General features: G+C 50.1%; 1 protein-coding gene across 1 annotated transcript; it reads right to left on the reverse strand.

Moving 5' to 3' along the window:
• Positions 1 to 1243: 1243 nt before the first annotated feature.
• LOC123054912 (probable isoaspartyl peptidase/L-asparaginase 2) lies at positions 1244 to 3780 on the reverse strand. The gene is made up of 2 exons (XM_044478787.1): positions 3232 to 3780; positions 1244 to 2056 (listed from the first exon to the last, which is right to left on the reverse strand). The coding sequence occupies exons 1-2, from the start codon at positions 3625 to 3627 to the stop codon at positions 1451 to 1453; spliced, it is 1002 nt and encodes a 333-aa protein (XP_044334722.1). The 5' UTR covers positions 3628 to 3780; the 3' UTR covers positions 1244 to 1450.
• Positions 3781 to 13826: the final 10046 nt, after the last annotated feature.

The raw sequence follows: 13826 nt of genomic DNA on the forward strand, positions 1-13826 counted from the left end.
TGAACTTTTGGTATGTTGTTATCTAAACATGCCGTAGCATACTATCCGAACTACATCAAGCGGTTCACTCGAGTAAAGAACTCGCTCATTGAGGTGCATGAACCAAAGGTCATCTATGCATTCTCCACCGGTCTCCACTTCCTTGGGATCACCCACGGGATCGGATGCAAGTCTCCCGATGGGGTCCGAGAGCTTTTTGACTTGGCAAACAAGTATGCCTCCGGGGAACAAGCGGTCCTCAGTGAACAAAGGTACGGCAAGGCCAAAAGATGGAGAGATAATTTTTTTCTTTTGTGGTGTGGGACCCACATGTAAGCGAGATAGAATGGTCGTGTTCATTACATTTTGTTTTTGCGATGGGCCCCATGTGTAAGGGAGAAAGATGGGTCATGCTTACTTTGTTTTGTTTTTTTCCAGCGGGTCCCGCATGTGAAGGACATTGCGCCCGTGCCAGCTCCGAGGGTCATTTTAGGCCAAATGCCTTTGACCGAACGACACAGTGAAAGAAGGCATTTGGGCAACCTATTATACAAATCTAAAGGCAAAACTAAATAGAGTCAAAAAGTAAGAGCAAATCTCATGGGTAGGTTCTCATTAAGTGCAAAACTGCGATAGTCCCTCAAAATTTTAAAATAGGAACAATCTCTTATGCCATCGCCTTTTGTATGCTAGTACATGCACAGATGCGACTAGAGGGTGAAGTGCACTAGGGAGAAGAGGGTTTTTCTAATACATGCATGTATATAATTAGAGATGATGAATTGATGATGGAGTCATTCGACAACAACGTCCCTAAAAATAGAATGTTTAGTAGTTGGTGCAGTCCAAGTTTTAATTGAAACTTAGCAATAATGATTTCCATGATATATTTATATTTACTCGGTTTTGCTATTTCTGAGGTGTCTGAATTTTCTTCATGTGTTACTCATTTTTTTCGCCACGGCACAGCTCATCGGAGATCGTCGGAAATATATCTTAGGTTGAAGCCATGGCCACATTATCTATATTATTAGGGGCTGGGGGTCCAGGGGATCTACGAAGTTGTTTTTTAATATGGCAAGGATGCCGGCGACAGCCAGCATGGCGGTGGGAAGAAGTCATGGGGAGGGCAAGGCGGGGGGAGGGGGGCGGAGCCAGTCGGTTAAACCTATGTTGGCCGGCAGTTACACGCGAGGAAGAAGCCAAAGATTGAAGATGAACAATGTCAGTTTTGTTTACAGCCGTTGGATGAAGATAGACGGTCTAGAATTGAAGTGACTCATGGAACTTATTTTCAGGCACGTGGTGCATAGGCGGTCACATATTTATTATCCGGTAGCTCATGGTTATGAAATAAGCAGTGCTACTACGGAGGATTCCTAGACTAGAACCAGATGGCAATCGCAGGATGGCCAAATGTATGTACACGCACTACGTGCGGAGACATCTCTGGCTGAGCTCCCGCACATGCTCACTCCCAGATGCCGACCTCCATGAAGCCGTCCTCGGTGGCACAGCCCCGGAACATGCCGGTGCAGTTGAACCCGTAGGCAACCTCGCCGGTGCCGGACACGGCGATGAGCCCCGCGAACCCCTCGTCGAGCCGCTCCTTGACGCAGAAGTCCACGGCCTCCTGCAGCGGGAGCCCTTTATACTCCATGACGGCCGCCACGTCCCGCGCCAGCGTGGAGCGGATGATGGCCTCGCCCTCGCCAGTGCAAGACACGGCGCAGTGACCGCACGCGTAGGTGCCGGCGCCGATGAGCGGCGAGTCGCCGATGCGTCCCGTCATCTTGTTCATCAGCCCTCCCGTGGAGGTGGCCGCCGCCGTGAAGCCGTTAGAGTCCACCACCGCGCACCCCACCGTCTCCGGCGCGTAGATGCTGATGGGCAGCCCGTTCATCACCATGCCGTTGCTGCCGTGGCCCTCCACCGCCGCCGCCAGCGCGCTGCAGGTGTCGGCCCCGGCCAGCGGGATGCGGTAGTCGAAGAGGATGCTGTTGGCCTCCTTGGCGAGCTTGAGCATACTGACGTTCTCCTCCGTGATGAAGTAGCTGTTGTCCACAACCTCAAGACCCTACAAACAGATCAAGTTGGAAACCAAATCAGATCCACACATTCAAATAGTAAAATTGGGTTAACTGTCGATGCAAATTAGGTTAGCACAGCCCCGAGATCTGCAGACAAAACGAGGGATTTTGTGGCAATCACGGAAACGGATCCAGTTGCTGTAACTCGATGGTATGGCGTCGACGACATATTCGTCAGCCGGGGAGCAAGTGGCCTGGTCCCGGCGCGGCGGCTGGCATGGACGGGGCACGACATCCGGCCTGGATTGCGTCCCGTGGCTGTCCGTCGCCCAGACGACGTGAGTGGTGCACAGGGGGAGGCGATGCCGTGCACACGTTTTCGCGCCAAAAACAGGGGAGCATGCAAGTAGAAACAGGGGTCCTACGGTTGTGTACAGTAACCATCATAGGTTCATGGATCTGACAAGAGACTCCTTCTATTTACTTCGATTAAAAAATTGTTCCCCGATCTTTAAAAAAAATGTACATCTTGTTTAATTTAGTATGAAATAGTGCCGACCACAAGAAAGAAAGTCGTGCACATGCATCGAAGCATTTTCTTTTGCGCATGCGACAAGATGGATGCCTTTGGCGCGGCTGATGGCTAGCTAGCTGCAAGATCTTGACTGAAAACTCTGAGGCATGTATCTAAAAAATGACATGCTTACGCAAAACGAAGCATGCAGATACGATACGGAACAAATTACATACCGAGCCTAAGCTACACCAAAATATCTTGGTAGCAATGGACTTGCAGGATCGAAGCAAGATGCGTCTCTGCAATGAACTGTCTTTCCCGTGCAAGCTTTGCTGCATGCAGCTGTGTTGGTGCTGTGTACACTATGTACAGAAAAGGTTCGGCTGGACAGGACAGATGGTGTGCCGCACCACACACGTCATCTGCACGTGTCGAGCGCACCCCAATTTCCAAGGGAAACTTTCCATGAAAAATTCCTGCTGCATGCCATACTACATCGTCCGTTTTGTCACGCTCCCCCATGCCAGGCGCACGAGATTCTTTTGATTAAAAATAGGATTACTGTGCAATAATTTCGGTTAATTAGATGAGCATGTTTTACGTCAGTTTCTTTGTTTCTTGGATACCTTGCATGGAACATCATCAACGGAGGCTAATTAACCGGGATTGGGAAAAGATCATGGCGTTAATTGATGGATGGATTACCTGCTCGCGCGCGAAATCCTCGGCGCCGTCGAAGGCGAGGTAGGAGTGGGGGGACTTGTCCATGACGCGGCGGGCGAGGGACACGGGGTTTTTAACGGTGGAGACGCCCGAGACTGCGCCGCAGCGGCGGCCGCGGCCGTCCATGATGCTGGCCTCCATCTCGACGGTGCCGGCGCGGGTGAGCGCGGAGCCGCGGCCAGAGTTGAAGCAGGGGTCCGTCTCCAGCTCGCGCACCACGGCCTCCACGACGTCCAGCGCCGTCGCACCAGCCCGCAGCAGGTCGACGCCGGCCTGCAGGCACCGCGCCAGCACCCGCTTGGCCTCCTCCTGGCGGTGCTCCGGCAGGTTCGGGTCCACGCCCGCGCCGCCGTGGATGGCGATGGCCCAGCGCGCCATGCGTGCGTATGTATGTATGTGTTCTTGGCGGTGCGGTGGTGTTTGTGCTATGCGATGGCTAAAGCTAAGGCTCTTGGATCGATCTCTCTGTGTGGCTACGGCTAGTTGATATGGTGCTCTGTTCTTTGTTGGTTGTTGCTCTGTTGGTATGTCTGTGTTGGAGAAGAAGGCAGGGAAGGCGGGGTATTTATAGGGGACGGGAGGGGGTGGCTCTTCTCCGGATCCGAGACGGGCTGGTTCGCGATGCTGCGGGTTTTGGGAAGGGTATCACAGGTCCGGGAGCGGCCGTCACGCCGTAGTAGGGCCGGATTCTTCTCTCCGGCAGTGCTGGGCGGGATATGGGGTTGCCGTCGGATTAGTTGCTGGTGTGTGGTCCGTAGACAAACAATAAAAAAAGGAATTTTTTGAGAGAATTAAAATAATTGGATTTGACAGCTGAATTTCCGAGGCTGCGTGATTTGGGTCCGGTTGATTCAGCACGACGCAGAGGCAAGGCATTTCGTTGGTATGAAGTATGATGTCTCTCCTATGACAAAACGAGCAACAACTCAGAAAATATATGCAAACGAGCAACAACTCAGAAAATATATGCAAACGAGCAAGATTGCTTCGTGGTAAAAGTGAATACAAGTCAGCAGGAAGATTCAGTGCTCAGGTTTTTTTTTTTTTGCGAGGCAGTGCCTCAGATAGTATGTACCGGTGAATTTACTCAATCTCGATAGTCCAGACCAGAACAGTGACGCTGACGCCATTCTTCTGGTGCCAAATAATTCCATGCCACAAAATGACTACTCCCTCCATTTCAAAATAGATGACCCAACTTTGTACTAACTTAATACATAGATCATTCAACTTTATATTAACTTTGTATTAAGTTAGTACAAAGTTGGGATGTATTAATAGATGATTCAACTTTATACTAACTTTGTATTAAGTTAGTACAAAGTTGGGATGTATTAAGTTAGTACAAAGTTGGGTCATCTATTTTGGAATGGAGGGAGTAATATTTTTAAAACTACAAAATGATCAACTTGAACTACTCCAATAAGTCCAACAAAATATGCATTTAAGCACTACGGGTCCTGGAACAAAATATACATTTAGAGTAACTCCAATAGGGCGACCCATTTCGTCCGCCTACGTCCGTTTGAATCGGCATGGACAAAAGAGGAGGCCCAACGCGCCGAACCAAACTCAACATGTCTGCTTCGCGTCCGCGCCGACGCATTTCGGCTGCAAGCCGACGCATTTGCGGCCCATTGCAGCCGAAATGCGTCGGCGCGGAACGGACGCCACACGCACCTTCTCGGTGTCCGCCGCGTCCCCACCTGGCGGTCGTCCAACTACCCGCGGTCAGCCTGATCAGCTTAATTTATGACGAGTGACGCCGGTCGTCATTCCTCGGCAACCGTACACATGTTGAATGTAGGCAAGCGGACGGGCGGGTTGTCATTTGAACATGGGGCAGCCGCATACTCCATGAAGCGGCGAGGGCAACACTCTCGACCGGCACATTATTTCAATGCCGAAGCACGGTGAGAGGTCGTGTCGCTCTGAGCCGGCATGAATGCGACACTGGTGCTCTGGAGCGGCGCTGACCTTCTCGGACGGGAAAACGCGCGGGCCCATGAGATTTTTTTGGTGAGGCGAGTAGTAAGGAGCGGACGTGGCAGGGATCCGAACGCCCGCAAAGCCCCCACCACAGATTGTCCGGACCGGCCTACGGACCATATAGACCTGCGTTTGATGGCAAAAATGTCTGGACCGCGCGTTCCGGACGATTACGGGTGGTTTGAGAGTGGGAGATGCACTAACAACGTTGCCGCTGGTGCTGGCGCAGAATATCCCGGATGGGCTGATTCCTGTGGAATCCAGACAAGCCAAACCGCAACAAGCTGGGGCGAATCAGCCACGAGATACGCAGTCACTCATGTCACGCGACGATAGCGATGGAATCTTTGTGCCCAAGCTCTCGTTTTATGGAATTAAATTATCACCGAATCTCGTGAGGGCGCCATGAAGATTCCACTGCGCAAATCGCTGTCACTTCCGTTTTAAAAATCAGGATCAACTTTCTTGTCGATGATCCCGTGAACTTCGATGGATCACCCGGTACGTCCGTACATTTACTGGGCAAAATTGCCGTGGGGATCACACCAGATCACCCGCGAAGGAATTGCCAAAATCTGTAAGATCGCAAGCCCTCAAATTAAGGGCAGATATGAGTGCATCTGCAGGAATTACTTGTTGGAAGATTCACGTATAACTATGCCCGCATGATGAGCAGAGGAAGTTTCAAGCATCTTATCTTTTCGACGTGACGAGCAGTGGAAAACAATGCGTTCCATGTGCCGGTACAATTTTTTTGCGCGAAACATCGTTGTTTCTGCCGCTATCAGCCACAGGGCATGGAGTGCCGACAGAGTATATTTCACATTCATCGCTCGACACCTGGGCACCGGTTTTACCACCCGCCACCCGAAGCCGAGATAATTTCAGACCAGAAGAATCTATGACGCACTTGCGTCACTTGCGACCCAACCGAGGAGGGTGACGCGCACGGACACGGTCACAAACCACAAACAGCACTCCCCAGCTCCCCGGAGCAAAAAGATGAGATGATGCACGCGGCAAATTTGACAAATTTAACCTATAGACGAAATCAAATCACAGAATGAACTGTCCGTAAAACTATTTCACGCGGCTGACCCGTGGCGCCTAGCTCTGAGGCGCTGCACTAGTGCAACGCCTAGGAGCTAGGCGCTACATTGTATAGTGTGACGCCTAGCTCTCAGGCGCTGCACACTGACTTAGTAATTTTCTGATCACACGGGTGCGTGCGACGCTGGCCGTGTAGCGCCTATCTGTGAGGCGTTGCACAGTGTAGTGTGGCGCCTTCGTGTCGGGCGTCACACAAAAAGGTCAGCGGCGTGAAATAGTTTCACGGATAGTTCATTCCGTGATTTGATTTCGTCTATAGGTCAAATTTGTCAAATTTGCCGATGCACGCACCTGCCGACTGCCGGACAAAGTTAAGTTAACCCGGCCCCGCCTCACACAAAAGTTAACCCACGATCGATGGAATCCAAGTTGCTAGTGCTCGCTGATCCACCATGTTAATTTCTACCGTTTAATCCTTCTTTATCACAACAAAAAGAATACTTTTATTTTGCGGGCAAACAAAAAGAATACTGTTGCATCCCCGCAAAAAAAAAGAATACTGTTGCAGTCAAGGCTTAGCTAGTCAGGCAGGCGAAATTGCATGCGCACACCTTCAACAGAGAAACAAAGGAGGCGAAAGGGAGATGCACGATCATGCGTGCCGATTTTTTATTTCTTTCCACGATTGATGCCATGCCCGAGGTTAATTAGCAAGTGAATCTCTCATAATCAATCGCACTTGCTACAAGTCAAGTATGCTTTGGATATCCCCTTTATATGCAGGATTTGCAGTTTCTCCGCAATATGCAAAGAGTATCTTCGAGGATTAAGTCTTCAAGATCCTTTTGAAACGGGGAATCAAGTGGTTGCTAAAATAGCCATACATTCACATCAATGTTAGGCGCATGCAGGACGGCTTCACTTTGTTAACCGTTGCTTTCAAAGCCTTTCAGATCTCCAACGAACGAAGAACCTCCACATTAGGCGCATCAATGTTAGGTGCATGCAGAGCATATTGCAAACTTTCTAGAGATGCATTGAAATCTCTGAGATCAAAACGCGCATGTGCAACTACTTAATGATCTTGTGGAGCATATGTGAACCCGTAATGAAAATTAAGAAATTTATTATTTGAATTATGCACTCGTAAAAGTTCACCAGAAGTACAAAGCATCTCAAATTAATAAAACTTGCATTAACGTTCCTAGACCATCAAAAGACCACTATTGCCACTAGAATAAGACGACGCCATGTTGTTATCGCCACTCACTTTATCGTGGCCGGCTTGATCTGCTTGATGATAACTCGGATATCGTTGTGCATGTGCTCCTTAGAGCGTCTACAACGGGATATGACAAATATGGCCCCTCAAACGCCCGCGAATGCGTCTGCAGGCAGTGGCCGGGCACGCCTCAAATTTCGCGAGTTGCATGTGGACATCTTATACTAGATTCTTAAATCCATACAAAGATATGCAAACGAAATAAACCTACGTACTACGTCGATCACCTAGCTACTCCTCGTCAGAGATATCGACGATCTCCTTGCCTGGCTCCTCCGGTGCCTCCGCTTCGGCCTCCTCCTCCTCCTCCTCCTCTATCTCCGTGTCGAGTTCGGCGAAGAGTGCGTCGGACGCCGCCTGCTCCTGCCGGAGGAACGCCTGGTTGGCCTCCACATATGTCTTATCCCGGATGGACTCCAGGATGGTCTGCTGCTTCGCCCTCTCCTTCGATTGGGTGATGGCAAACTCCGCCTCCGCCTGCTCCATGTTGAAGCCCAACAATTCTGGCTCCGGTTGCTCCGCCTTCTCCGCCTCCATTGAAGCCAACTCCTCTTCCCTCGGCCACTCCTCCTCCTCCGGCTCCGGTGAGTTCGGAGGAAGCCCGACAGCGATGCAGGCGGCGCGCGTAGCTTATCTCGCCCGGATCTCCTGTTGGATCTCGTACCGGTGCTCCAGCGTGAGCATTGCGCAGTAGGCGATCTTCCTCCGGACCATGGCGGAGCGCCGTAGCGGGAGAGGGAGAAGGTGGATGGGCTCAGACTGGCGGCGCGGAGAGGGGGAGGTGGGTGGGCTGGGGTTGCGGGATGCCAGCCGGCTTAAATAGGTGGATTTGGTCTCGGATGACGAGCCGGAGCGGCGCCACCTTATATTAAAGCCGTTGTAACTTTTAATCCGTGCATCCGATGAAAACGTGCCTTATATGAATGTTGTGCATTACGTGTTCTACGCGATGGAGGCATTTTCATCTATGTTAGGATCAATTTGCTTGATGAAAACCCTGTTGCAAAAGTGCATCATAATATAACTGACATAATCCGTTAAAACTTACAAACTTGGCATGATGATAGCCATTGACCTATAGCTCTTATGCATTTGTATCATACATGAATTTTACACTACATAATGTGTACTTTCATGCCATGCCTATGCTTACCGTGTTAATCATCTTTAACATGTTCATTTCTTGCATCTAAGTGACTAACATGATATAAGTGAACTTCTGTTACAGAAAGTTGCATTTTGTAAGATCCAAGTAAGTAATCCTGACATCATATGAATATGATCTAATTATGAAAGTTAGAAAATGTTATCTCTACTTTAAGTCCATGTCATTTTCATACCCACTAAATACATGCATCACTATGTTTTGAAACACTAAAGTAGCTAAGGCAATGTTATGCCAGATTGACACTTATTAAGCTCAGCAAGTTCATGTATATCATCAGAACTTTGCAAACATTTCGTCCATTTTGCCGCCGCGCGCGCCTGCAGGTCCACCACCAACAACAGCAAGAAGCCCTCCGCTGAAAGGTAGGGGAATCTCGCTTGAATTCTGGCCGGTCCCGGCCGGCCGACCGGCAGATCGATGGAGCCGGCGGCCGACCACGCCGGGCGGACAGCCGTTGGTTTGCCTCCAGCTGCGCGTCAGAGCATGGCTAATAGAATCGCCCGCTGCTTGCTCTATACATGTGCCTTGTCAGCAATAGCCTCTGTAAAAGACAGTCTTGTGTAATAAGGCTGGCTCTATATGAGCTGCTGGCTGACTAGAGTAATTAATGTGTACATGCAAGAGGAGAAAAGGAAAAGCAGTTGATTGGATGGTGAGGCACAGGGAATCGGGTGCAGCGGCACTAGCGCTGGCTTCAGGCTGCATGCGGGCAGAACTTCCTCGCGTCCTGTGCTACAGCCGAGCGCTTCGTCAAGCGCTCGCTCCCTTCTCTCTCCTGCCTTTGCTCCCTTCCAACTCAGAATTTTGCTGATGTGGAATCGCTTGTAGCCGGCTGAGTAGGACTATTATACTTGCTCTCATGTGACTTGCATGCATGCATGCATGCTCGATCGATTAATAAATGGTAAAGAAGAAAGAGGATGCGTCCAGCACTAGCTCCTTTGTCTGCCTGCGCTGCAGTTCGTTCAGGGAATCCCAAGGCGCAGGGCTGCCTAGCTTGGCGTAGGATCGTCCTGTCTTTCGGCGCAATTGTGGCACGGCCGACGGCACAGGCTGTTGCTTAATTGCAGCCCACCACAGTACAGTACATCGTCTCGAGTTAGCATACCACAGTGCGTGCTCCGGCTGCACGGCGAGTCAGCCAAGTTGTTTGTTTAACTGGTCAGACCGAGCTCCTGCGGTCGTGCAGTGGTCATGACCAATTTGTTTGGAAGTTGTGCAAAACAATTAGGGTGATACGTACAGCCACTGTGTTGTTTATGTTTTCTCTGCAGATCTGGTGCGCGGCATGGAACTCTAAAAGAAAAACAGGTTTGTAGTGTCAAGTAGTGCCGTCTTCGTATATTGCCCCTAAAATAAAACTAGCAGTAGTGCCGTCTTCTGTATTTGTGTTTATGTTAAACTAGCAGTAGTGCCGTCTTCTGCAGTTTCCCATGTTTTAAAGTACTGCCGACGAAAACCATCCTGAGTCTGAATGGAACCAATTCTTTTTCATCATGATTTTTAATTTCACCTTAATTAGATTGAATACAATACTCTGCGGAGCGGCAGTTTGTCTTGTCTCTTTCCTCTGGAGAATTAGGATCTGGAATGGTGCACGGCCGCTTAGCTTAACTACTTTAGTGGACTGGTTGCCAAATATATGCGTCCTCATCAACGGTAAAAGAACGCAAATCTTTTTTCCCTTTGCTTCCGTGACTAATAGGGCAAACTCGTCCCACTCCCCTCTGCCCGCTGGTCTGTTTAGTTTTTTTCAAAATGAAAGATTACCCACGGTCTCTGCATCATCATGATGCACACAACCATCTTTGTTAATTATTCACCAGAGCCTCACAAAATTAATATAAGGATCAATTCAAATCCATCTTCTAGACGAACAAAGTCGCCACACCTACAAGTATACAGATGTGCCCTGCCCGCATAACCGACACCATCTAATCCAGTGGCCTAAAGTCCAGCTGGTCTAGGCATCCCATAATGTGCACCGCATGCCCACGCGCTAGGATCCGCCGCTACCATCTTCCGCCATCCTGTCTTCAGGAGGAATCACTACGTAGATCTTGCCAGTCATATCTACCGTCGATGTTACCACGATGCCAGACAGTGCCACCACCCTACACTTGTCCATGAACACACTTCCATTCCCGAGACCCCGCTGCGCCACGCCGCCAAGACACGTCGTCGCCGACGCGGTAGATGCCACACCGCCACCACCTCCGGCACTAGGAACCATCCGTGCTCACTGCGCACACCATCCATCTTAATGCCCAAAACAGCGCCTCCAAGGAGGTGACGACGCCATGGCGCCGCCGCCGCCGCCCATTCACGGCGAACTAGGGTTTTCACCCGGGCAAAGAGGGAGGAGGGAGCAGGGTGGAGTTGACCTCTCCGTCGCCAGCAAGGAGGGGGATGACGCCGGAGCGCCATCAACGACATGGCCGCCACCGTAAGCCATAGGTTTCCCCTGAACAAGCTCCCACCCTGGCACCCATCAAGCCCGCCTCCAACACTTTCGAGCATGGACGCCGGAGATCTGGACCACCCGATGGGGAGATCCGCCTCGGATCTAACGAGAGGGGCACGAGGAACCGCCTCATGCCAGGAGCGCCATCCACCGGTACCCCGTTGCTCAAGCAGCCAAGGAAGTCCGGCCTACCGCGCCGACGAACGGCCACCGCTGGCGGATGGACGCCGTCCTCACCAATGGAGGCCGCCGCCTCAGATCCAAGCACTCACCCGAGGCATGGGATCAGCCGAAGGCCTCGCCGTCCCCTTCACAGGCGGCAGCAAGGCAAGCCGGCAACCCCCTCTAGAGGTGACGAGGGAGAGAATGAGGGGACAAAGAGCCGCCGGAGGGCAAGGCTTTGGCGCCTCCCGAGTCGCCCGTGATGGAGCGATGCGGGGGCAATCCGTTTTTTGCGGGGAGTCTGTTCTGTTCTTGTCAAGTATATTTGAGAATCTGCTGGTTTGTTTAGTAGTTTAGGTTATGTTTTTTATAGTCCTCGCAGGTGTGGCGCTCGGGCGATTAGCAACACTTTTCTTCTTCAAGTTTGCCTTTCGGGCTCCGCCTCTCCTCGAGTTCGTCCATCCGAGTGTAGTCGTCAGAGCTCCAACATAGATTATTGTCGTCTCTTTGCGGTGGCGAGGTTAGGATTTCTTGTCGTCGTACGGGCGCAATGGCTAGACTTTATGTTAGGTGCTTCAGATCTATTCAAGGTTCAGCGGCGACAATTGTGGCTTTAAGTGTTGGTCCTTAGGGCACGTACGTGCACGGAGACTTTTCCAACTGCCATCGACAAGGTCAACGCCGCTCCGGTAGGTGAACAACGTCAGCGACGCGTCGACGACCTGTTCTGGCGTTGATAATGATCATTCAATGGTGTATGGACCTCAATGTGATTTTTAATATATTTGAGGTGCTTTATATTTGATGAACTTTTATAACAGATCCTGATCTTTAGAAAAGAAATCCATCCTTATATTCGCTTCACTAGTCATCATCATCATTATTTAAATACGAGCGTGTTAGGGTAACGCATGGTTGATGGATTACTAATTGAGTTCCCACATCCTCATCCCCAGCCATGTCATCTCTCCCGTGACGCCTCCTCCACGTCCAGAACCCGATCGGACCGACGAGTCACCGCTCCAGATATACCGCACGGATGCAACAAGGCTGAGGTTTAACATGCGCGCATTGCCATTGTTGAGCTGTACCTCAAATCTGGTTCACGCTCATCTGTGATGTCATAAGCCTAGCTTCTTGCTGATGGTTGACCTAACGGAATAGACTAGCACTAACATGCACGCGCGATCGGACCTGGCTAGTTAGCTCCTCCTGGCCACGGTTGACACCGGCGTGGCAGCTAGTCTCGCCATGCATGCATGACCGTCTGGAGCCAATCCATGATGCCGTGGCCAAGTGCAAGTTGAGATGTAATGTTATCTCCAGATTAAGCTTATCTCCCGCAATTGATCAATGGGTGAGTTAGCATGCTTAGGCCTTGTACAATGCAAGGTGCTTAGAAGAGGTGCTTGAAGAAATAAATCAAACTTTCCTTAAACACCGGTGCTTATTTGTATCAGTTTGTCTAATTCACATCTACATGTTTTTTAAGGATGTCACATCTAAGCTCCCGCAAATATATAATGCAGCAACAAAAAACAAAAAAAAACTAGGACAAAAAAATATAGACCACAAATTGAGTGGACATGAGCTTAGATGTGACATAACTGTGTCACGTCTAGATGTGTCCTAAACAGACCCTATTTGTTTAGGGCAGGTACTTAATTAGACGTCTCTCCTATAGAAATAGACGCCCGTGCTTTAGAAAAATTCGGTTTATTTTTCTAAACACCTCCGTAAGCATCTAGCATTGTACAAGGCCTTAGCGGCAGCTAGCCAGACGACGGAAAAATTATTAATACAGGACTCGTCAACTCATTCCCTCCATTTTTCGCGTGCTGGTAATACCATGGCCTATGGTCTGGTTCATAGAGAATTGACCGGCATATATTTGCCGCTTCTTGACGTATTTGATGCCCTCATTACATTAGCGGCGCCCGCGTTTATTACATGATCAGTTGATCACAAACTCTGCCACATACCCATTAGGTGATCATGTCATGTATGCCATTTGAAATTCTCTCTCTTTCTGACACATACCAACTCTCTCTCTCTCTCTCTTTTCAAAAAACACGGAATAGGGTATGTGTTTAACTCATCAGACATCTACAATTTTTGCGGCGCCGCTCCACAAGAAACTACTAGAAAGTTCTACTTGGGGTACTGTTTTTTTCTTCATAAAAGGGCTGGATCTACGATCAGATATTTTCACATTGCCGAAGCACTCTTTACTGCTCCCCTGATGAGCAGCACATGATAGTACTGGTAGTGCAGATTCTTTACCGTTTTACCAAGCCGTACGTGCACACTAGATCCAGTAGATCCAGAGCGACTCACAGGATCCGCCATTGCCAGCTGCATCGCCACCGAAAAACTGGTATGCCGACGAGGGAGGGGATCTGGGAGGATCTCTGCGACGGGCGCCACCAGCCGCAACCATGCGACCTTCCTCGGGAGCCGCG

The sequence above is a fragment of the Triticum aestivum genome, chromosome 2D (genome assembly GCF_018294505.1).
Source record: "Triticum aestivum cultivar Chinese Spring chromosome 2D, IWGSC CS RefSeq v2.1, whole genome shotgun sequence".
Classification (NCBI taxonomy): Eukaryota; Viridiplantae; Streptophyta; class Magnoliopsida; order Poales; family Poaceae; genus Triticum; species Triticum aestivum.